Below are 25,477 nucleotides of genomic sequence, written 5' to 3'. Positions count from 1 at the left end.
ATGACGCAACGCGAATCTCTTCAAGCTCTTTTGCGATACTCCAATTGATCATGATTACGCAAGAATGATTCAACCCAAAAAATTGTTATTTTTTAGATTTTGTTTTACCAATGACTGACTACTCCATACGTTTTTCTAAGTAAAACAAAAAAATTTAAATCTTATAGACGCCTAATCGAAAAATAATTCCTTGCGATGACGCGTAAATTTTCATCGCGTAGTAATAATCCCGACGAACGATCCGCGCGGCGAATTATTATTTTCTCATCAACGGCACGTCCGTATTGCAATATTGTTCTTAGTGAATTCATGTGTAGAATCTCAACAGTTCGAATATCGCCAATGGGCACGACAGCAATTTCACCACAATAGAACCGAGCGATTTCGCAGACCACGAGTTGCAGAGCAACGAGACGTCATCGATACTAACCCGCACGAGTTCTGTGTTTCTGTTAGAAACGACAACACTGATTGATCTAGTTTCTTGTTTCATCGAAAATGGCGAGGATCTGAGGATTATCATATAAAAAGACTATAAAGCTGTAGAGACTCTTACAGAAGAAATCACTATTTTAAGATAGGAAACAAATATGGGAAAAATTAATGATTAGAAATTAAAAGATCTATTTCTATCTGTGGTATTAGAAACAAATGTATAAGAAGATTTCTTTTAACTCGAGCCGAGTAGACAACCTCGGGATGCGCGAGAGCGTCATTCTCGATCAAAAAATTAAACATGTCCAGACTCTTGGCTCAGATCTACAACGTACTCTTCGCTTCTTTCTTTCTCTTTATTTCCTTCTGACTTGCAGCCTTTATCTAGAAAAATATCGAGAATAAGGAACAAGAAGCAAAGAGCACACTGTAGATTAGGCTTTACGACAGCGAGACGACACGAAGCATCGGTAATGTCGAGATCGTGATGCACACTTCGTTCAATGAAAGCTCGCGCCCGCAATTCGCGTTGCTCTTGGAATTATCGGCTGTCAGACGCAATATTTATCGCGGTAACAGGAAATATGGGTGCGCCGCGATAACCGTGTTGTCCTGCCGCCGTCGCCGCGGTCGTTATTACCACCGCCGTCGCCATCGCCACGGCACGCCGTCGCCGTTTTACACATTCAGGCCGCAGTCGAAGCTGATAAAAGGAGAAGCAGGACGTGCAGCCGATCTATCTCGGCCGGGAAAATTATAACGCGGAAAGTGCTTTGTGCGCGGCAGGGAAAGAGTTACGGACGCGATTGCGTGCGCGCTTTTGCGCTCCTGCGTTTTTAAAGCAACGACCGCGCGACGGAAATAAGTTTCCGCGCGCGGACGCATAACTTCGGCGCGTCATTTTATTGCGGAGCAGTGGGCCGCATTTCCTCACTCATCATCGTTCCCTTTATTTCGGGAATTTCGCGCCGACGATCCCGTCAGCTTTCTTACGTTCACGAGCAGCTACGCCGCGAGTGGAAGAGAAAATATGGGAAAGGTGAAAATGCGTCGCGGTCGTTCGCGACATGTCACGTGCTTCGGGTGAAAAGTGGTCGGCGTCCGTTCTTCCGATTAGCAATCATGGACGTCGCGTACATTGCGAAAAGTCTTGTGTTAAATTCAATACGTCTCGCATGTGTCCCGATTTATCCACTCGAATTGTTGTGCTAATTTAACATAACACAAATATTGGTAAATAACACAGTTTATACATGTTACGTGCAAATTATGTTACTTTAACACTTAGAAATAATGAATACGAATTCAGTAAAGAGTGGCGATAGTTTATTGTAATGGAAAGGAGGTATTAAAAGAAAGCGAGAATGTTAATGGCTGTGATAAGGCTGTGATAAGGTGATGAGAGAATAGGCTAGAGATAGGTAAGCGGTAAGCGAAGGAGAATAGAATAGAGGTAAGATTAATAGTAAAATGTATGGACGGATGGATGGATGAATGGATAAGTACAAAATATAACTTAATGTAAATCAAATCCCCTTCTTGGCTATTGTAGCTGAACGGTAATAAAATATTACTATTACTAATGAATACGAATTCTACGCAAAGAGTAGCCAAATTAACGCAAAGATAATATGTTCAATTGAAACATACGGGCATGTTAAAACACAAAAGTTTCTACATGTGGATCGATTTCCACACAAAATTTTTCCATGCCAGAATATTTTTTACCGTGCAGAATTCACAAGCGCTGTTTCAGGATCATGTTTATAGTTTCACGTTAACCGATCAATTAATTAGTATTCAATTAGTTTGAGCATTTTCATTTTTTTAACGATTAAAGAGAACTAAATTTATGATCAAGAAAATTTGTTTAGGCTCTGAGAGACGTAAGTTCCGTCGTAATCGGGCAATGAAGAAATAAAGGTCGATCTATTTTTCTCGCCGAGATTACAAACTTATCTGTGAGATTTCCCCCGCGAGGCTGGACCTATGAAATGCGATAATTCCAGATAAAATACGGAATCGCGCGATAAAACTGATCGTTCAGCATTTGCGATCTTTCAAACAGACAAAACGCCGCAGCGTTAACGTGCCGAACAGCGGGCATTGCGCTCTGTCGAAGTTTTTATTACATTTACCCCGAGCCAATGTCGTCTGCGTGTGTTTACCCGCGCCGCAACGCCGTTGCGTGCCTGTGTGCGCCCCGCGAGGAAATAAAACCGTAGGTATTCCAGTTTCATTTTTTCAGCCCGAGAGCGAGTTGGGGATTCGTCAGTCCCCGGCTCGTGGTTAAAATTTTACGAGCTCGATGTGCGAGATCCGACTGTCCCTGTAAATGGACACAGTTGAAACGAGGATTTTGACGTCCGCGGCGTAATTATCTCGAGTGAGATAAATTAACCCGCGCGTGTATATATTGGTTTCTCCCTCTCTCTCTCTCTCTCTCTCTCCCTTCCTTCCTCCTTCGACCCATCTAGTTTTGACGCTCAACTATCAGCGATACAATCAAATTTAATCATGGTGTGAATACTTCATAAAGTATATCAGGAGAAAGCAGGAATCTCATCACGTTCAATTTATAAAATGCGATTGTCTCCCCGCTTGTTATGAAGATGGAAAGAAAAGAATTTTAACGTAACTCTGCAATTTATCCACGTAAATCAGAACGTCGTATATTGATCGAATCAAACCGATACGTTCATGATGATATCGCCAATGAAATATATCAAGTAATTGCTCGTCCGAATTCAATCATCGCGATTGCCCGGAACGATAATTGATATTAATTTGTATATTCTGGATCAATATTGGGAGAACCAGCCAACGAAAGTTTTCTTACACTAAAATAATCGGCAAATCAGCAATCAAAACTAATCAATCGTATCACATATAAAATCACAGATTTTGCCGATTGATGTAATTGATGATTAATCGAACTTTAACGCAATTGATTATAATTACATAAGATATTTGACAATTGATTGATTCGCCGATTATTTTAGTCAAAGAGAAACTTTTAGTCGATAAACCTCTTCAGTTTTTTTTTTTTTAATAAACATATCTAAATTCCTCTTGCCTTTATCGTTATTTTCTCTGAAGAATTTTGAAAAATCGAATACAAAATATATCTAATTTGTATTTGCTATGAGTTAAAAAAATACGATGTGTGTGTGTGTGTGTGTGTGTGTGTGTGTGTGTGTGTGGATCGAGCTAATGCAACGGAAGAAAAAAAGTGGGCTCAGACGCTAAACGCGCAATGATAGCGCGAAACTCCGAAGTCGTTAATGTCTCTACTTTTCGTATCATCATAGGTAAGACGCTGAAGTGGATGTTTAATAAATCTGCCAGAGCGCTGCATTTTGCTACAAAGTCCCGCAATCGAAACGGCCGCAATTACCGGTGAGTAATGCACGCCAGGTGTCGAACCTGGCAGGTGCGAGTGCGCACTATTAGGTAATGCTCAAAGGTTTCCCTGGTCAATGCACCGTCGCGGTGTATGATCAGTACGCACGTACGAGTACATACGCGCGCATTCGTTTATTCAATAAGCCAAGGGAATTAATAGCGTTGGGGATGCCGAGCACTCATTGACGTAATCACGCCGTGCGTATCAAATTTTCTATTGAAGGCTCCCCGCCAGGAATAACATGGCGGTATATTTTTACATGCAAGGTCAAGGTATTAATAGGTACATATTGGTAAATATATAGTACGTTGTATCAGCGAGAATCGACGTGTAAATATTTACGACAGCGGTCCGCGTCGAGAGATCTCGAGGAAGAAAGGCGCTAGATTACGCGGACGAAACTTCGTTGTTCGCTGATACAACTCACAAAAAGTGAATGTAAACGAGACCGGTCAACCGAATAGCTCACTGTTGTGATACGGAAATTGCTATCCGGTACGCAGTTATATGATCAAGAATTGGAACAGAGATATTTCTGTTCGACTATCCTAATTTCACTCTCTCACGCCTTACCTCTAAACTTCATTGCCGATTTATCGACAAGACGCCGGGGGATCATCGATCCAACGCGCGTAACGGTACTGCAAGACGCGACGACTCAATACTGGAAATACACGTTTTAACGGATAATATGTAATGTTCATGACAGCTCGCGAACACAGCTCCATGCAAAGTCATTCCCGCGAACCCAACACTCTCGCTTCCGAAACGACATCGTTGTGATCTTAACAGGTTAACGAACGCGTAGCCCGATTTGGATCGCAGTCGAAATTACACATGACAACTTGAGAGACATTGCAGCAAAGAGAAGACATCGTTGAAACTTAGCAGAAACGCGACGTTGAATTCCGTTATTAACAACACAACGCAAATAAACATAAACGCGCACGTCGATCATTCGGAAAACGAGCGAGAAGTTTGTTATTGTTTTTTTTTTCAAAACTCTATACCGCCTTGCGGCTACCCCGCGCTTTCAGCCAACTGCGCACCCTTTGTGAAATCGGCTGCAGAGCCAATAACCGAGGGCAGCGCACACACATTCACACAGACGCATAAATTGAAAGGGACTCACCGGCGATTACGGTGTCCTGCAGGTTGTATTTGGCGGCTGCACCGGTTTTCCCGACTTTCGGAAAGTCTTTCAGCTTCCGGCCACTCAGCTTGAGTTCGCCGCTCAGGTGCGCCTCCTCCAGGATCCGCTCGAGGCTCCTGGTGAGCTGCTTCTGTATGTGGCCGCTCATGTTCGACGACGCAACCATCGCCATATTACATTTTTCGGGCACACGCACACACCGCGGCGCCGACGAGTACGGCCTCGGCGATACGCGACCGAAGAGGTGACGGCGGGTCCTCCTTAGCGTTCAACAACAGCCGCCTCGGCGACGCGCTCCGATTTGCTCGTGCACGAGGAACGCGCGACGCGTAGGGTACACACGAGTAAGACGCGCACGCGCGCACCAACGATCTCTTCCTCGCCTCCGTCAACGCGCTACTGATCGCGCCACGATCCGCCGCCGGCGTCGCACTGCGCGCTCGATGCGCGCGCCACCTGGCGACCGTCTGACCGCCAATCGCGCGCAACGAGCCGGGCGAGGCGTCGTCACCATGACGACCGAAAGAGTGAATCGGTCAGCCGAGAGCTCTGCGTTGACGGTGGCGACATGATTATAAACGGCAAAATGATCAATTATTAGGTTCACAAAGTGCAGACTGTTGCAATAAGTTAAAGGGAAAGAAAGTATACTTGTCTCTCTCTTTAACTTATTGCACTCGTGCAAAGTTGATCGAACAGATCTAACGATGTAAATAGACGATTAATTTTTTCCTGCGAACTACAACGTTATTACTGAATGTAATGCATGAATATTACGTGTGATACAATTGTGGAAGTATGGAAATGCTCCGGATACTGTGTTTATTGTGATATTTAATGCGTATAAGTAGTTATTCGGTTATATTCGGCATCGAATCACACAGCTGATTTTCTTTAAAACGAGATAAGTTATTACCACAAAATAATAAATTACGTAATAAGTTATTTCGGCAAAAGAAGAAGTATCTGGAGCATTTCACAAGTATGTAGAACAGATTGCAAGTGTCATTTTAATGATATTTTTTTATTTAGCTGTGGTTCGCAGCAATTTTGGACATGGTTTTCCTCGCTTCTAACGTCAACAATCCAATATGGCCGCGGTGACTGATCAGGACCTATCCAGACAAACTTGCGTAATCGCATACTGCATATATACATGGAGAAATCAATCAATTATAATCTGTGCAATAAAAAAGTGTCCTAGTGTTTTTATTGGCATCAGGTCGTTCCTCCCTGATGAAGCGGATTGAAATGTTCGCGAAACGTCGAAATCAAAGATGAATTCACGCGGTTCAAACTCGGGAAAACCAAATCTAATGTGCATGGACACCGCGAAAGCCTAAAAATCAAAAGAATGTCTTTTTATATTAGACACACTTGGTCAATTTCCTTGTACATATGCATTAAGCAAGCTTGTCTGAATAGACTTTTAATTCGATAATACGGTATTTAAACAATGGGATTTTTAAATCTCCAAGGTGACAAAAAAGGGGTCTGGGATTTGGAAGTATAAAGTAAAAAGAGACGCGAGAGAGATGTCGCGAATCAATATAAAAAATTGATTTCTTGACAAAAACAGTTTTCAATGTAAAATATTTGCAGTATACAATGTATTTTTATTATAGCTGTTTTAATATTCACTGCTAGTATTGAAGATCTATAGTTTATATTGCATATCTTATAAATTTCCCGTATTAACAGTGAATATTGAAAAGTAGTCTATATGTGAATAAAAAGGGACAAAAGTTTGAAAATAGAAATTGTATTTCCTATCTATCTTGTAAATATACTACATACATTAATTGCGACACAGACTAATATGTACAATGCATTCAATAATCAGTATTATTAAATTTTATAAGTATATGAATCACTGTACACGTTTAGCTATTACATTTACGTATCAATAACTTATCAGTTGGTATAATCAAATATAAGATTGAAGCTATAATAAACAATATTACCAGAGACAATGTGAGCTCGCAACACATGTGGTAACGTCGTGCAATTTTTGCTAAAGAATGAAAAATGTTTATTCTATATTTTACAATCAATTTTTCGACTTCTGCGCCTTCACCACTACTATTCCCCGTGACTCCTGATATTGTCTAATAAGTTGCTCCTGTACCTCCGGCAAGCAAGGACTGTATCTCGTATACTCCATAGTGAATTCTCCTTTACCCTGAGTGCTGGATCTCAGTTCGTTGGAGTAACCGAACATCTCATTGAGCGGTACCTCCGCAATGACCGCGCACCAGTCATCGTTGACCTCTGTCCTATTTATGATGCCTTTTCGTCTACTGAGTTGTCCTAATATTTGACTCTACAAGGGACAACAGACGTGTGAGGAACTTTCCGCCGGAAATATACTGCAGAAACTATTTATGCAAGTGCTGAATTAACCGCACAAGTCAGCTATATCGTCATACCTGAAATTCTACCGGCCCCGTCACCTCGACCAACATGATCGGCTCCAGAATCTGCCAGCTACCGCTCTCAAATACATCTTTGATAGCGCCTTGCGCGGCTTGGAAGAAGGCGAACTCCGAAGAATCGACGGAATGATGCATACCGTCGATTATTCTAAATTTGATCCCGGCGATTTTGTGACCGCTGAGCATGCCCTTCTCGCACATGGCTCTGAAGCCTTTCTCCACGCCCGGAATGAATTGTCGCGGAACGTTGGTGCCCACAGTTTCATCCGAAAATTCGACCTGCGTGTTTTGATGGGGCGGCAATGGCTAAATCAGAAAAGACACGGATTACATATTATACAAACTATAGACATTAATACAATAAATCAACATTAACGATGGAAAGTAAAACGGTGAAAAATAAAGAAAGCGTGTGTTTTACTTAGACTTTACCTCCAGAACACCGATCACTCGAGCATATTGACCGGCACCACCGCTCTGCTTTTTATGTAAATAATCAAACTCGCACGCCTTGGTTAGAGTTTCGCGAAAGGAAACTTTCGGTTTTCCAAGATTCACCGAGCAATTGTATTCGCGTTCCATTCTTTGCGCGTAGATCTCCAAATGCAATTCTCCCATTCCAGAAACAATGGTTTCCTAAAAAAGATGAAGATCTTTTAGCGTTAATTATATCGTTAAGTAGATGTTAATTTATAACATAAAAATAAGTAGATATTAATTTATAACATAAAAAAGCATACCTTGTTATCTGGATCATAATGCATGCGCAATGTCGGGTCTTCTTTGGTGAATCGGTTCATAGCTTTCGCAAAATTGTCTCGATCTTTCGAATTGCTTGGTTGAATGGACATAGAGACTACGGGATCTGCGATGTAGATCGATTCCATCGATAGATTTAACTTAGGATCTTTCACGAAGGTATCGCCGGACGCACAATCTATACCGAATAAAGCGAAGATATCTCCAGCATAAACCTCTGTCACGTCTTCCATTTGATTTGAGTGAAGCCGAACTACTTTTTGCGCTCGCATCTGAGATATTATACAATTATGACATTTTTCTTCTCTTTTTGTCGAAAAAGACAAAATTTCTCTCATTTCTCTTTTTCTTTTTGCAACGCGAATTATAAAAACAGTATATTATATGTGCGCGCATAAACACAATTACCTTTTTCTTCGTTCTTGTATTGTACAAGGTATCCGATTTGCTCAACATTCCTTGGTAACAACGGAAATACGTCAATTGACCAAATCTTCCAGCTTCTAATTTAAATGCCAGTCCGATAAAAGGTTCCTTATTATCTCGAGCAGGATTCATTAAAACTTTCTCGAATTCGTTCCTAAATCAAACTTCTCCTTAGAAGTAAATCACACAAATAAAGTGTACATCAGTCTTTTACCATCAATTTATGACACTTACTCTGATTTCATTCGAAGAGCATAATTCTCTACTTCCCCTGGGTTTGGTAAATAATCCACTACTGCATCTAGTAATAGCTGAATACCCTTATTTTTTAGGGCACTGCCAACTAGAACAGGAGTGAATTTTCTTTTCACGCAAGCCCTGCGTATGGCATCCATAATATCTTTTTCGGTTAATTTTATCTCATTCAAGTACAAATCACCAAGTACGTCGTCCACATTACTCAAGTGCTCAATCAGTTCTTGTCTCTTCTCGTTCACCTCTGATCACCAAAATTTTAATAAACTGTGAGATTAAAGACTGAGAAACAAGATATATCAATGGAATTGAGATTCATTTTACATACCAGCATTCATATCCTTTGGGATTTCATCTTCTCTAATAATTTCCCCAAAATCTCCCTCAAAATAAAGTGCTTTTTGCTGAATTAGATCAACCAATCCTTTAGTATTACCTTCCCGACCAATTGGTATCTGTATAAACGCGGCATTATGATGTAGCTTTTTCCTCATTTGTTCCAAGACTCTTTTATGATTTGCTCCCATTCTGTCTAATTTATTGATAAATGCCAGACAAGGTACATTATATCTCGTCATCTGACGGTTCACAGTCAATGTCTGTGATTGCACACCACCCACAGCACACAGAACAAGTACAGCACCATCTAAGACACGTAGAGCTCTTTCGACTTCTACTGTAAAGTCTACATGCCCTGGTGTATCAATAATATTAATGTTATGATCTTTCCATAATGTATACGTTGCAGCTGATTGGATAGTGATCCCTCTTTGCCTTTCCAACTCCATACTGTCCATTACTGCACCAACATTGTCTTTTCCTTTTACCTAATAACAGATGCAATTATATACATACAGTAATGTCTTCTAGAAACATCAGTTTCAAGAATCCTGTTTATTGTAGTCAATTTATTTATAAATATGCATGAAACCATCCTGTTCAATACTCACTTCGTGCATTTTGACTATTCTACCAGTATAATATAAAATACGTTCTGTCAGAGTAGTTTTTCCAGAATCAATGTGAGCCGATATACCAATATTTCTAACCTTCTCCAATGGCTTGTGCTCAGCAAATTTGGCATATGATGACCAATATTGTACATTTTGCTAGAAAAACGAAATAACGGTGTGAATTGTAATAAAATTTCCATGTTATTATGTATGAGTAATACGACAGCGATGAAAATTTATAATACAACAAAAATTATATGCAGATTATAAACAATCTTACTCCATAAATACATGGACGCAACGTTGACACCCGAGATAAGTTAACATTACGGCTTAAAAATGTCACGATAGTCATGGTTTATTTATTTACTTGGTACTAAACAATTTTCGTAAAAGAACTTTCTATGAAAAATTTGATTTTGTACAAATTTAACTTGCACGGATTATCACCCGCGGGATCCAGCACTGACTGCGTTCCGAAATTCACTGCAAGTACTGAAATTCTATAATATATGTAACATGAACTATAGATTTTCAGTACTGGCAGTGTATTTCGGAACGCAGCCACTGTAAAGTACGTTCGGCACGTTGTCCAATAGAAACGACGGATATTCGAGATTTTTTTTTGTTACATTATCGATTATCTTTTCGATGCTTTCGATTAATCTGTATATCGATATCTTTTTAATATATATTTTCTTAGTCATATAATTTATCATTTAAAATAAACAGTAAAACGAAAGTAAAGTTTTAAACATTTCGTACATTACATAATATGAAAATAAAATGAAACATATTTTCCAAAACATCCTTTTTTATAATAAGATTAGTAAAAAAATATTATCTATTAAATAAGATAAGCAATAGCAAGGGGCAGTAGAGAAGATCAATATCTGAAGAAGTGAATTAAAAAAATATATAGAAAATCTATATTTTACAAATGCAAACTACTCTCTTATTCCCTCTCTCTCTTTCTGATACCTGTAAAACTAAATACATGAGCTTTTAACTTTAAGGCTCCTGGCCTTTCGCATTGTCTATCTCTTTTTAATGACGTCAGAAGCGAGAAAATGCATGCTAAAAATTTTGCAAAATATATTAAAATAAAAATATATATCCATAAAATAACACAATCGATTAAATAAATTTATAAGATATTTCGTACATTTCCTTTTTGCTCTAACAATCAATAATTTGTCGTAAGTTAACGTGATATACAATTCATCTTTTTAATCTATTTCTTCGCCTATTTCTATTCAGGTTAATTTACAATTATTGATTGCAAAAAGAGAGTGCACGGAATATCTTACAAAGTTTAATCGATTGCAAGTGTTACTTTATGGATATATATTTTTAACATATTTTGCAAGAATTTTTAACATGCATTTTCTCGCTTCTAACGTCATTAAAAAGAGATAGACAATACGAGAGATCAGGAACCTTAAATAAAGGGACAACAATTTCCGACGTAAAACAAATTTTATTATAAGTTGCATAATCATATATTTATCTTAATTTTATCAATAACATGTTGCACGATAAAGTACCGCAAAATGTATAACACAAGAACTTACGATATTTTCAACATAACATAACATAACATAACAAGCATTTTTAACGCATTTGAATAAATTCTTTTTACACTACACACATATATTTACACTGAGCTCGCAGGATCAGGAAAAATAATTTTCATGTAACTCGATACAATTATACTTTGTGCTCAAATATAACTTTTTACTATTTCTATCTTATAATTACAATCGTTTTCTATAGTAATATTAATGGCTTTGCATTAATTATAAAATCGTATATCTGATAAATATCGTTGCATATTAATGAACAGATGTTGCACAATTCGTTTAAAACTTAAATTCATATAAAACTTACTTCATACAAAAAAAGTAGATATGTACAGGAAGGGGTAAAAAATTTCTTAGAGATAAAATTAATAATAAAAGGATTGAAATTTGCATAGTTTCGTCATCAATCCACGTAATAATATCAAATTGAGAATATTCTATAAGATTTAACATTAAGAGACTTGTTGTTTTACATTACATATAGAGATTATGTCTTTTAAATGCTGTGTGAAGAAAGTAAATGATGAATATACACATCGAGATTGTTAATACACAGTATTTTTACGACGTGGTGTAAATGTTAACATTGATTGTCCGTGTTTGACAATTATACCGAGAATTCACTTAATGCTATAGATATCGAATTGAAAGAAACATCAACTACAAAGAAGACAATTCACACGTAATACATATATGACAAAAGTAAAGTAATGATGAACAAATCCATCTCTTGCGATCCAGTGTATATGGATTGAGTAGATTTGATTTTTTATTTTCTATCTAAAATCGTTACGCGCGTGCGCTAGTCATACTCAATCATCTACTTTATCAAAAGCATTCGTGATGCACAAAGTACCGCTATTAAATGTAACATGACAAATCAATCGAGTAGCATGAGTTATTACACATCCCGTATAATTTTTATCGCTGATATCGTTTTCTTATTTTTTTCCCTCTTTTTTTTAATATACTCTGTTTTGTCTCTGATTTTTTTCTTATTTCATTGTTATCTCATCTGTAGTGTTGTAGCAATGTATATATTTCGAGTACAAAATTCTTACTTATTCTTATACACAAGTTCTGTACATAAATTTGAGCTGAAGATATCCTACAGCCAGTTTTTCTCTTTTCCTGACTAAATTATATAGACATAAAGGACTTTACAAACACGTTAGTATTATATCTGATTAAAAGCACGTAACATTTTTGGTATCGAGTTTCGTTGGTGAATGTTTCCCGTCATTATCACCGAGATCCATACCGAATGGCACAGAATTCCAAATGGCTTTGTCGCTACGATCATCCTCCTCGCTAAGAATATTGCACATCATACGATCGTCGTAGAGAGAGAATCTCGCAGTTGATTGTGCACGACCGCGTATCTTCCTGACAGACGGCGGTAAATCGCCGGGCGTTTTTATTCTCATGTGCGGATCCTTCAATACATTGTTCACGTTCGAGCCCACGTTAAAGACCTCGTTGAATTTGTCGATGCTCTGCTGCCTGCTGAGATTGTTCTCTCGCTTTTTGTTTCTCAAATTCACGAGCGGCAAGGTGGAGGGACGCACATTCGATGTTGCGTTATCGTTTTCGTATTGCTTCTGCTTTCCCGTTTGTGCGGCATTCTTGTCGTTTTTTTCCATTGGCACAGCCGAGGTGGAAGTTTTACCGATGATACCGTTCACATATTTCCCTCCCGGCGAGATCGTCACATTCGTCTCGACGGTTTTAATCTGGATATTTTGCTTCGTCAACAGATTCGACTTGGAATCTTCTCTGTCTATTTGGTATCTGCTATATGGATTTGTCTTCTTGTTGATGAGCAACTTCTTCAAATTGGGCCACGCGAACAATTTCTTTCGTGGGCTCTCTTGAAGTGACGAGTCCTGTATGTTCGTTTGCTTTCGTTTGCCGTATGAAGATGTTCCTTCGTCGGAGATAACATTTTGCACATACGGTATAGGCGTCGCCGGCCTAAGCTGCGTTAATTGCGTTGTATGCTGACTTAAGTAATCATGCGAGACCAGGCCTTGCGCCTCTGTGGCGGTCCTATACTGATCGTTGCACGCGTGCTTCAGCGACTTGTCTACAAGAATGTTGCCGTTGCAGCTCAGATCTTCCAAGGAATCCGATTGTAACATTAAATTTCTCTCCATACACGGATTCCTGCCTTGATATGGCTGAAGCGTTTGAGTATGATTATATGTTGCTATCTCGTTGGAATTTTTAACTAAAACGCAAAGGAATCTAGTTAATAGTGTTCGGAGAGATCACGAGTCCTAATACTAAGGCGACCAAATTTCCAGTCCTGAATTCGGCACTTCATAAATGTATAAAGCGGTGGCGGAGGGAGGGGGGTTAAAAGATCCGAAAATTATTTGACAATCATTGAAAATGATGACAAATCGGTGTCCCAAATAGCACTCGAAAAAGTTCGGGACAAAGGGTGAAAAATCGGGACGTCTGGTCACCTTAATATTAACGCAACATTCATTCGCATTAATTACTCACAACTGTGTTCATGAGCGACACTGTCAGATGGCGATAATGCAACCAAGTTTTCAGATATCGCATTCTCATTAGCGTTACCATCTTGTATCATATTCAACGCGAGTTGTACAACATGTACATTGTCGTGATGCGACGATTCGCTATAAAGACTGTTCGTCGTCGAAGGCACTAAGGTGCAATGGGAATTAACCATCGGACTTCCATCGATAAAGTGCATTGTCACTACAAAACAAGTTTTTTTATTTTAAAAGACACAAGATTCTCTCGTCGCCAGGGTTGGGAAGTAACGTATTACTTGCAGCGTCCTGTTGCAAGTTCTTTTTTTTCAAGGACAATTTAGTATTATTTGTTTTTGTTAATAATAATGGCACAATCAAATTTCTTGGATGAGAGTACCAAATACAATCTTTACAATTTATTCAAAATAACTTAAAATTTAAAACTCTGCTCTAAATTTTGGTCTAGTAGAAATAGAGACGACTCGTAACATCTGAATGAATAATAAATTAGTTTGTTCAATGTTATTAACGAGTTACTTTCAAAAAGTAACTTTCTCAACCCTGTTTACGCGCGCAATATATGCGTTGACCACGATGCGTTACCACGATGAGACTGTAATTCTGAAAGACGCTCTTCTATACATAAAGCGGTTAAACGTGCTTCGGCATCGGCATCCCAGCAATCTTCCATAGTCTCTCTGATCAAACGCACTCCTGGTCTATCTACTAAATTACCCTCTAAAAGAGGTCTAGCTTTGTTACGCGACACCAAGACCTGCATTTGCTCAAATGTAGGATGAAGTCCTGCGAAATATTAAAAAAAGAGGTATTTTATATATATAGATAATATAAAATATAATAACAGCGTCAACAGCATCAACAGATAACTATTAGAATTTCGAAAAAATTTATATACATACCTATTTCATTTTCGTACGGCTGTTTATATTGCGGTACTTCCGATCCAGGGATATAAATGTCAGAACATCTTGTGACCAATTCCCAAAGAACCAACCCCATTGCATAAACGTCTATTTGTTTTAAAGAACTTTCACAATCGCGTAAATTAACAGCACCTTCTAACACTTCTGGTGCCATGTATCGCAGAGTGCCCACCTAGTATGATAAGTTTTGATAGAGAATTTTAATAAATGTGGAATATAATCTCAAAACTCGCGTAAATATTAGATACTCACATCATTGATTGATTTTAGTTCGGCATGCTGCTCTTCTCCATTAGAATAATATTTCGAGCCAGAAATCTGAACTGCTAATCCCAAATCGCAAATACAGCAAGTACTATCAGCTTTGATTAATATATTTCTCGAATTTATATCTCTATGTGCAATGCAGGGCTTGAATTTATCTAGAAATTAATATTTATAAAAATTTATTAGAAATTATCACTTTCACAATTACACGACTTTGTAATTGAACTTATGATTAAATGAGAAATGTAATTATGTGATGCAAAGCAGATAATACCATACATACCGCCTTTGCGTATATCTGTGTGCAAGTAAGCAAGTCCCTTAACTATGGAAAGACTCATTTTGCAGAATGTGCTCCAGTCAATAGTATGTGTTCGTAAGAAATCTGTTAAGCTACCACCTGGAGCAAAACTGAGTACCAGAAGGTACTCAACACTACCTTCCATACTAATTCTTTCATCTACACCTACATTCAAAATATTAATTAAATTTCTGGCTCAGATGTATGTTGTAGAAGCAATTTCATATTATTATTGTTTGCAATTCGTCTCAATTTTAATGGAAAATACCAACCATAATAGCTTAATAATGATGGATGTTCCATAAAAGGTAAACAGTAAGTATCTCTTTCATTCTGAAAATAATTGCGATAATGCGAGGGATATATTTTAACTGCAACATCTTGATCTCCCATACTGCCTTGCCAAACGGATCCATATCTTCCCTGACCTGTAACACAATTATGATTATATCTCACAGAACTGGATAAATATAACATAACATATTTATCAATCAACTGGATATATTTAACGATTAGATGTTAAATTGTAACAACAAGATTAATTAACTTCACTGAATGCAGTTAATGTAAACATACCTACGATGGTCGCGAGTTTCAAATGATCAACTGTATAAGTACCAGTTCTTAGTGCTGTACTGTCCATAAATTGATCGTTATAAGATAACGGCTTTCCTAAACTCGCAAAAATTTTGTTGCGATATGTTCTGTATACAACAATGAATATAATAAGTACCGCTAGCAGTATACATGTGATTATGCTCACTATAAATAACAACCGTTGTTCGGAGTTTGACTGTTCCAGATATTCTGTAGCTGGAAAAATTGCAATATAGTTTACAATATAATATTGATAATATATATACTAGCTTTTAATGTTATTATTGATCTTACTTGGTTGACATTTTTGTGAAGAAAGGGGATTGAATATTTTGTCATCTGAGTAATCATCGAGATTGGAACTAGTAATGTTAAGATTACAATAATTCCCATGACAGCAACAGAATTTTGTATTGTTCAAAGCTTTTGTGGATCTCTGAAGGGCAATGCATTCTGTATTTTCACATTTCTGTTCACCAGATTGTCTCCAGCAACCTAATTAATATGTGAAACAATAACATTCTGTTTTATTCTGATATTAATATAAATGTTTATGACAAACTTGTATTTTTTTTAATCATATATACCTTGGGACAATATCCTAATTTCAGTGCCATTTGCAGTTTTATTTTCTTGCCACAAGGCATGACAGAAATTATCACATCTCTCAAATTTAATCTCTTCATCTACCTAGAAGTTTGATATATACTTTTTATTTCTCTTGTTTAATTAATTACTTTAATTTTAATACAAGTAGTATAGTATAAGTATTAATATTATTCACAATATTATTCACAACTATTTTTTGCTATTTTATATATTTTATGCATTAAATAAATCTTGCATAATCTCAAACTTATTGTAATATTGACAAGAAGTGCAAATTTAATTTGTAAGGACTTACTATTATGTGACCTACATTATGATCAATGGATACATCTTCAGGTACAGCTGCTGAATTCTGTTTCAAGGATAAATTTTCAACATTTTTCTTTCTACTAGCACATATTCTATCAGCATTGACAGAGGCTAAGCTTATGCCACACAGTAGTGTGATCAGTATGAATGATACAATGGCTCTCATTGTGCTTTAGGAGGCCTCTTGAGCCAGAACCACTTCAACAGAAGCACTGCTCCTTAAGAATTGGCATCTTTCATAGTAATACACAACGCTGCTGTAGAGATTCTGAGTTCATCTGCATGTTATACATAATGCAAAAAAATTTCATAAATAATGAGGTTAAGTAAAAATCATAATTTTGCTGTTTTCTTAAATGTAATTTTGTAATTTTGATGATATAAGAATTGCATATAAAAATTACAAGTTCTTTATAATTTTTAAATGTTAAATATTATATAACTTTTTTGTTTAGTCATCATATGTATAAAATATATTCCTCATATTTCTAATCAGATATTCATCAATATTATTTATTAATTTACATATTCGTTGTTATACAAAATTGTTTATTAACTTTTGTAACTGCATAATCATTATATATTTTTTCTTTTTTTTTGCATTTGCTAACTCTAAAAATCTAACTTTCACAATTAGATAACATAATGTTTCCACGGATATCTCTAAATATTTAATATATATTTTCACAATATAGACGCGAATGATGTAAGAATACGGAGATAATAATATGTAAATAATGCAAAATCTCATCTACGATGTGACTGATTAATCGGTGCTCCTCATACGCACGATAGGCGGATATAAAATATCGAACGACCGGAAAAATGATTAAGAAGGATTAACGTGGAAATGTAGCGAATTTAGGCGGGTGGCTGGAAAAGTGTGTCGTGCATCATGCGGCGTGAGCGTGTTGCACGCGCGTCACGGAAAATCGGCGTTTCGAAAATGAAAAAGAAGATACGGATGAGAACGCATAATGCATTACGGACGAACATCATGAAGTGTCTATGAACTTACGTTCTGCTCGGCGCCCTTCGTGGAAGTTCGATACGGTCTATGTGTGACGTCCAAACCGTCGTCGTCGGACACAACATCGCACGTTCCCCCAAAACGCTGCCGAACGCACTCGGTGCAAGTGTTCGCCTGAATATTCGTATATTTGACAGTCAAGCCGTATCCATTGAGTCGCATTCTAATCGTGTGTTCATAAACCCATCAAAAGATCGCCCCTTATCGTAAAGCCGCTGTCGCCCCGTGTTTTGGGACGATTTGCATTAGAGCTTATCGTTATCACAAATCGACTGTTTTTTACGCTGCAAATTACATTCTATTAAAGATTTCGTATAAACGTGATAATACATGTGTATAGATAAGTAATGGCACATGTAACGTACGAATATAATACGGCATCCTATGTATTGAACGTGTGGCGTCTTTTCTTTTACGCATCTCCATGACGCAAGAGTTCGTATCTGGACAAACCTACTTGATTAAAATATAAAATGTTACCTCGCTACGCTCACATTTAACCTTAAACATTACGATACATATTTATTTACTTCAGATGTGTTCGAAATAATATTTTTTGTGCTTTTTCCTCTTTCTTTTGGAACGTAGGTTAGCCAATCCGTATTCAGCACGTTATTTTTTCCGGGTCATTAGATGATTTTTATACTACTTACATCAAGGAAAAACTAATACTATCGATGTGGATGTTAAAGTAAAAATCAACAAAATATATTTTTATAAACTTTAATATGTTTATTTTTAAAAGATTGTTTTATTTTATGAGTGCTCGCAGAACGGACTCGATTCGCCGAGCTTGGTGTAGAGTGTCGCTGCGATCGCGGTTACAGTATTTTACGACTTTGTTTGTTCGATGCTAATAGACACTCAGCCAATCAGCGCTCGTCCGGTCGGCCGCATCGATCAATCGCATCCTCGACTTTGCGCGGGCCGCTTTCTTCTTACTGGCGTTGCGACCAATGGCAAGTTCGCGTCGTGTCGTGCGTGTTTTTAGCATCGCCGCGCAAATGTCGTCGTGCAAATGGTGGTCGCTGAAGTGTTTTGTGTGATGCGTCCTCGCAATTAATTCTGGCGCAATCTATAATCATAGTAGAGACTGACCGAGAAGAACAACAATAACGAATAAATTATTGTTTACGATTTGCGGTCCGCTTATAGCCGTCATGGTGAAGCTACTGAAGAAGTTTTTTTCCGGCGACAAGGTGTTCGCCAAAGTTCGAGGTTACCCGCCGTGGCCTGCTAAAGTAAGTCTGCCGATTTTAGCAGCGTCTCGTTAATTTTGTGGAATGGATATCCCAATTGCTGATGTCGCGATTAGTATTGTCATCCGGGATGTCGATTCGTTTCAACGTGTAAATGTTTAATGATGTCAAATATTCATAAATTGCTTTTTTTTCTTGTTATTTTTTCGATCGTGTTTGTTATGGTGGTCAATTGTGTTTCGTAAGTATATGCTTTTTTCACTTAGATTCTAGAACCTAGGTTCTAGAACACGATCGACAATGACTCGTTAAACCTCTTTTCGTCAATCGATCGTATTGATTAGCATACAACAATATTTGCATTTTTTCTGCAAATTCCTTGCAATCCTACTTAGATTTCTTGGTACGGCGCATATAATGCACGTATTATTGACAAACTATGGTTTTGTTTATATTGATAACTTATGATACGCTTAGTAATTTTATACTAAGTTATTTTGATTTTAATGCATGTAAATAATGGCGTATTAATCTTTGCAATGTCTATCTTAACATTGCATTTTATTTTAGTTGATTTTATAAGTGAATTTATTCACAAACACATTCCGTATTACATGAGTCATCGATAGCCCAAGTTAAACTTTCTGTTCAAATCTTCTGATATTTTGCTTTAAAATGAAGCAATGAAATAGAAAAAAAGAAATACTCTTATAATAATTGACATTTGTTATTATATGATATATGTTATCATATGATATTATATAAATGAAATATGATTCATAATATAAATAGATAGATATTATTAATGGCCTATGCTAAACTTTTCGTTTAGGTTGTTTGATATTTTTGCTTTAAGATAAAACTCATAAAATTATAATTCCTGTAATTTTTATAAAATGTATTTAACACGTTATTAAGACAAGACATATGTTATTTGAGAAATAAAATGTGACTTAATAAAATCGTGCGATTATGAGTTATCATGGGCCACTGGCACAAACAAGTTATATAAAATGAGTTTAACATGGAATATGTGTTAATATTTAATACATATATATATTTAATTTTAATATATAAGTATAAATATATATTTATGTATATATTAGTTAAACTAAAATATACTAAGTTAATACTAAAATATTTAAATAAAAGCAAACAGTTGAGAAGAGACGTCTAGAAAATTTCAATCTAATATGACCATTTGAATCGTTTGCCTTCATCATCAAGCTAAACATACAACTTAATTCAAAATTTGGGTTAGTTGGTAATATACATATAAGTGATAAACATAATTTATATCTTGACCTTGGAGTTGTATACACATAAGTTAGTAGTATTTATATTATTTACCTGTTTGTAGGTCGAGAAAGTTACTGATGCAAATTCTAAGAACGCAAGATATAGCGTTTACTTCTATGGTACAGGAGAAACGTAAGTAATATTGAAAATCTTTTTTGAAAATTTAATTGTGATAAATTAATGTAGTATTGTTTTATATGTATTACCATGCATGAACATGTAACATAATTGAAGATTATTTCTAATTTGTACATATTTAATTTTAGAGCTGTTTGTAAAGTAGAAGAACTATTTACCTATACTGAAAACAAAGCAAAGTTTTGCAAGCCTAGTCGACGAAAGTTCTTTCATGAGGGTATACAACAGCTTGAGCAAGAACTTAAAAATGAGAGGAGTAAATCTATGACAAACATTGCTAATATTAAAGGTAATTCTGATAATATGTTCTATAGATATGTAAGATATATTTCTATAGGTAAGATATATTTTATAAAGTAATTATTAAGCCTAACAGTTGAATTTTCTTGATAATAGTTTGTTGATTATTAAATTTGTTACTGTAGATGATGCATTACCTAAAGATGATGCAGCTGAGTTACCAACTGTAAGTGCCACAGATAGTGACATGGAATCTGGTTCTTTAATAATAGATGAAGGAGAAAAGAAGAAACATCTAAAAAGAAAACCCCTTACATCCGCCTCCAATACTCCTGTAAGCTTCCAATATTTCTTTTTTTTTTAACAATTTTTTGGAATATCTAATATGTATGCAATACTGTGATAATGAAAAACAGTAATTGATAAATATATTCCAAAAAGAAATCTAGGAACTGCTGACAAACATTTTTAAAGATTGAATGGTTTGTGCGATTGTTCCTCACAACGTTTTTTATTTATATAATAGATGTATTTAAAAGTTATAAAAGAAATAACTATCAAAAGTATTTCTGTTGGAAAATATGGAAATTATGTAACAGGATACACCAGAAGTGAAAAAGAAACGTGGCAGAGGAAAAGCCTCAATTGATGTATCGAAGCAAGAAGCTTTGGATTCACAGGGTGAAGATTCACCTAAAGAAGTCGTTAGTCGCAGTGGTCGTAAGATCAAGCCGAAACGTTTTGCTGATTTCTCCAGTTCAGAAGAAACCGAAACCACAGAAAAAAACGGTATTAATAACATAATATTTCATGATACATAGAATCTATTATTAATTTCTTATGATTTCGTTATTAGAAATTATGAGATAAAATATTTCTATTAAATCAACTTTTTCTACCGTTTCAATCTAATACTTATGTAGCAATTGGTTTTGCTTAATAATAGATATTTATAAAAGATAGGTATTATTTTATAAAAGATATATAAAGACAGAGTATTGTGTGCTGTTCCTTGTCAGATTTAGGATCGATTTTATATCATAATTAAATTTTTGAAGGTACAAAGAAAATAGAGAGACTTCCACGTTTAATGGTGAACAAAGAAACGCAGACTTCATCAGAAATATTTGAAAAATATATGGGATCTATGGAATTCAATGAAACTTGGAATTTATCTACAAAGGAATTAAAGAAATTAATTCTTTTGGAACAGCTGTCATTAATTCGTTTGCAGAAAACTAAAATTTCGAGTACCTAATGTATATGTTCTATAAATAATTTTCTATTAATAAAATATCACAGTACTTGTTCCAAATTTTTTTAATTGATCCCAACCTCTTTCATAATATGTAATTTAAGCCTCACTTCTTTACTCTCTCTTTTAATTGTTCATATCAGATGCACTTATGTTTTTTATTATATACATACTTATAGTCAGGTATTCTAAATTCGCTGGTGAAAAAGTTGATTATAGGAATTTTTATCTCATGCTAATGATATATCATAATCACAAATTTTTTTATTTAGAACATTCGGGACGTGGTCGCAAACCAAAAACTGATGATTCCAGTGACCAGTCAAATGTAATTCCTAAAAAACGTGCTGCTGTTGAAAGTAAGCATTTGTAGATAACTTCTCTTTCTCTTAAGTTGTTTATTTTCTATTCGTCATGATATCTTGTTTATCTTACAGAGAAAAGTAATGCAGGTGAAGGACCAATACTTGATACATTAGTATCAAGTGGTACATCTTCTGATACACCAGGCCGTTTTCTTCTAGCTCGCACATTCGCTGGGGAGTATGTGGGCATCAAATTGGATGTGGATAGACCGAAATCTTTCGAAAACGAGAAAGCCAGGACAAATTGGGATTGGGGAACTGCTAGGAAAGCTATGAAGCTCAAGGCACAATTGGAGAGTGGAGAAATTTTGCCAGAACAAGTCAAGGACTCTTTAGACTTTAATGTACATGTGCCAGAAGATGAAAAACGTGCTTTAAAAGACGGAGCTGTTCATCGCAAAACTTATAAATTAAGGTATAAATAAATATATTACTATTATTTTGTGAAAAGGAAACTAGTATGAAGATAATGAGTCATTTTATAAAGATATGAACAACTAAATATTATACGATGCTATTTTCTAGATGGCTCCGCATAGAAGCTCAACTTCTACAATTGGACGCTCAAATAAAATCTAGCTTGGGATTGGACCGGGCTAACGCAGATAAATGCTTACAGGCGATGGATGACATCTTGGCTCTTTCGATTGATCCTCTAATGCTGAAAAAGCATCCCCACATCGTTGAAACTGTGAAAAGGGTAACTAATATATCAAAAAGTAACAATATTGTAACAGCATTGGAGATTTTCCTTCCTTATACGATTATTTTTTACTTTAGTTGCGGCGGTACATTGGTAACCTAGCAGATTGGAAACTAAGCGCGGAAGAAGAGGTAAAAAATATATATCTTTATATTTTATTATATACGATTATATATGGTCACATTATATGTAATACTATAAGATTTTTATATTTTATTCATTTATTCGTTCATTCCATTTATTGCTAATATTTTTTACAGGCTACTTTTAAACAAAAGGCAGAACAGATTAGACAAAAAGCAGAACATATATATAACAAGTACAAGGTAATCGTCATTTTTAGGAAATATTAGTATACAAGGCGTTTCACAACTATCATAAGATATTTTAATAGCATATTCTGAAGATAAAGTAGAATAAAAAATCCTAATACAAAAATGTCAAGGCTACAATAGTTTTTGAATTATAACTAATCAAATGTGCGTGCTTTATAACTATAGACCTGAGCGCGCGAATTCTATGCGATATTACTGGTAATCTTTAATTGGTTATAATTTAAAAACTATTGTAGTCTCGATATTTTTATATTAGGATTTTCGACTCTACTTTATCTTCAAAATATGCTATTAAAATATCTTACGGTGGTTGTGAGACATCCTGTATAACTATTTAAATGTATTTTTAACATTTTGTTACACGCGCATATAATGAATAATAAAATATACACAGGCCATGTTTACTATACCTGAGGGGCAATCATTTTGGCAATCTTTCTCGGATCAAGTGGTGCACTTCAAGGAATTAACGAAAGATATGTCTGAGGAGAAAATGTTCTCACTGATGTCTGATCCTGCTTGCCCAGGTAATAATTATTCTGCTACTGTTTTACGATTATGAATATTAAGAGATTTGATTTATAATTTTTGATGAGACAATTATTTAGTGCGGTTACAATTTATACATTAATATCCAACATTTGTTGCGCAGTAAATTTGAGCTCTGTAAAAGTTTTTGGTATATAGATTCTGTTAGACCACAAGATTCGCCTGCGGATGACAGCGGTAGTCAACCAGATACTGATATAGTAACTGAAGTAGAACCAGTTGTGGAATCAGGACGGGAAATAGAGAGGGAACCCGAATCAGAACCACAACAGGACAACGAACAAGCGGAATCTACATCACAAGCACAAGCGGAATCGAAAACAGGATCGCTTATTGAAACCGAAGACAAAGCACGAATAGAAGCGGAAGCAGAAGTGCCTATTCAGAGTGCGAATACTGAAAACGAGGAAGTTAATTAACCGATGTAATTTTCTTTTGTTTTTTTTTTTCTGACAAAAGGCACATTTATTATTTTATGTATCGCCATGTGATTATGGCAAGAAATACATTGTCATTATGATTGTCACTTTTATGGCATTAATAAATCAGGCGCATTGAAGTACGTAAGCTGAAATGCACTCGCAGAGTAATTCGAAACGAGGAGCGTAAAATTTCTTGAGCACTCATCCCTTATTTGGCGAGTTAATAAAAAACTTATAGTATTTGCTTTTTACAATTGCAGTCGTAGCAAAATTCTGAAAAATTCGAAACGTATTAATTTTATACAATCATGGTATATTATATAAGAGATGCCGGAATTAACAAATAAACTACCATGCTAATTTCCAATGATTATTTCAATATTTAACTGAAATTATGTTATCAACGATAAATAAATTTGTGATAGATATATTCGTCAGATCATTTCATTGATTCTACTATAACTATATATTTCATTTGCAATAAATGTAATTGGTTTATAATATATGCAATTGATTAATTGGTATTGTGTGTAAATAAATAAGGTACGGCAATATTGTAGTGTTACTTCACACATAACTCGGTACAATAGACAAAATGTTACCAAACCAGCTGATGTATTGATATGCATTATCTACCTCAGAATTTTTCATAAATTTGCTATGAAATTTTACCACTAATTGTAAATGATTTAAAGTGAATATTATCGAGTGATAAGTCAAAAGAATATTACGGAATGTGAAAGTATGTGATACGATTCTATGAATTATTTTTTGTATATTTGTGTTATTTTTTTTATTTTATCTGATGAGTTCATGCTAGAGAGTAAATACCCAATCTTTACATTGTCGCCATATACTTTATATAATATTTACAATCATTGTAATGAGGATAATATATCAAAACAATACATCAGCTAACTCGTTATTTCCAATAACTCTTTTGTGTAATATGACATAAGATTATTAATAATATTATCATACTATTGCCATTGTGAGGAAA

At 35.7% G+C, this 25,477-nt stretch overlaps 4 protein-coding genes across 10 annotated transcripts in view; 1 reads left to right on the top strand and 3 right to left on the bottom strand.

Moving 5' to 3' along the window:
• Positions 1–5,382, bottom strand: part of LOC116852887 (leucine-rich repeat and calponin homology domain-containing protein) — a 63,407-nt gene extending 58,025 nt beyond the window's left edge. For 2 of the 3 annotated variants that reach the window (XM_032833645.1, XM_032833644.1), the window contains exon 1: positions 4,974–5,382. In XM_032833645.1, coding sequence (XP_032689536.1) covers positions 4,974–5,166 — 193 coding nt within the window. In that variant the 5' untranslated portion in view covers positions 5,167–5,382. Of the gene's footprint in view, positions 1–4,414; positions 4,833–4,973 lie in introns of those variants that run through there. The other variant, XM_032833646.1, reaches the window with a different exon arrangement.
• Positions 5,383–6,830: 1,448 nt separating this feature from the next.
• On the bottom strand, positions 6,831–10,317 carry LOC116852889 (elongation factor G, mitochondrial). The gene is made up of 9 exons (XM_032833650.1): positions 10,103–10,317; positions 9,820–9,978; positions 9,198–9,696; positions 8,849–9,113; positions 8,597–8,768; positions 8,170–8,460; positions 7,862–8,065; positions 7,424–7,735; positions 6,831–7,317 (listed from the first exon to the last, which is right to left on the bottom strand). Exons 1-9 carry the CDS (start codon positions 10,175–10,177, stop codon positions 7,045–7,047), a joined length of 2,250 nt encoding a protein of 749 aa, XP_032689541.1. The 5' UTR covers positions 10,178–10,317; the 3' UTR covers positions 6,831–7,044.
• A 965-nt stretch (positions 10,318–11,282) lies between these two features.
• Positions 11,283–18,157, bottom strand: LOC116852888 (bone morphogenetic protein receptor type-2). Of its 3 annotated transcripts, none has more exons than XM_032833648.1 (12): positions 17,961–18,157; positions 16,929–17,220; positions 16,612–16,714; positions 16,319–16,519; positions 16,004–16,234; positions 15,700–15,855; positions 15,410–15,592; positions 15,112–15,281; positions 14,836–15,031; positions 14,519–14,719; positions 13,917–14,138; positions 11,283–13,635 (listed from the first exon to the last, which is right to left on the bottom strand). In XM_032833648.1, exons 2-12 carry the CDS (start codon positions 17,106–17,108, stop codon positions 12,593–12,595), a joined length of 2,886 nt encoding a protein of 961 aa, XP_032689539.1. In that variant the 5' UTR covers positions 17,109–17,220; positions 17,961–18,157; the 3' UTR covers positions 11,283–12,592. The 3 variants fall into 3 exon arrangements, with proteins under 3 accessions (XP_032689539.1, XP_032689538.1, XP_032689540.1); XM_032833647.1 differs by having other exon boundaries at positions 16,004–16,240; positions 17,961–18,156; XM_032833649.1 differs by having other exon boundaries at positions 16,004–16,240; positions 16,944–17,220; positions 17,961–18,156.
• A 744-nt stretch (positions 18,158–18,901) lies between these two features.
• On the top strand, positions 18,902–24,652 carry LOC116852892 (PC4 and SFRS1-interacting protein). 3 transcript variants are annotated; one of them, XM_032833668.1, is made up of 13 exons: positions 18,902–19,213; positions 20,532–20,602; positions 20,737–20,897; positions 21,034–21,182; positions 21,448–21,637; positions 22,376–22,462; positions 22,541–22,555; positions 22,628–22,883; positions 22,994–23,168; positions 23,249–23,302; positions 23,432–23,497; positions 23,901–24,033; positions 24,194–24,652. In XM_032833668.1, the coding sequence occupies exons 1-13, from the start codon at positions 19,133–19,135 to the stop codon at positions 24,472–24,474; spliced, it is 1,719 nt and encodes a 572-aa protein (XP_032689559.1). In that variant the 5' UTR covers positions 18,902–19,132; the 3' UTR covers positions 24,475–24,652. The 3 variants fall into 3 exon arrangements, with proteins under 3 accessions (XP_032689559.1, XP_032689560.1, XP_032689558.1); XM_032833669.1 differs by having other exon boundaries at positions 18,903–19,213; positions 22,541–22,883; positions 24,180–24,331; XM_032833667.1 differs by having other exon boundaries at positions 18,904–19,213; positions 22,541–22,883.
• Positions 24,653–25,477: the final 825 nt, after the last annotated feature.

Source organism: Odontomachus brunneus, unplaced genomic scaffold, assembly GCF_010583005.1.
Source record: "Odontomachus brunneus isolate Ranch 3 - 2012 unplaced genomic scaffold, Obru_v1 Obru_scaffold_261, whole genome shotgun sequence".
Classification (NCBI taxonomy): Eukaryota; Metazoa; Arthropoda; class Insecta; order Hymenoptera; family Formicidae; genus Odontomachus; species Odontomachus brunneus.
This window is presented reverse-complemented; position numbering and strand designations above follow the sequence as displayed.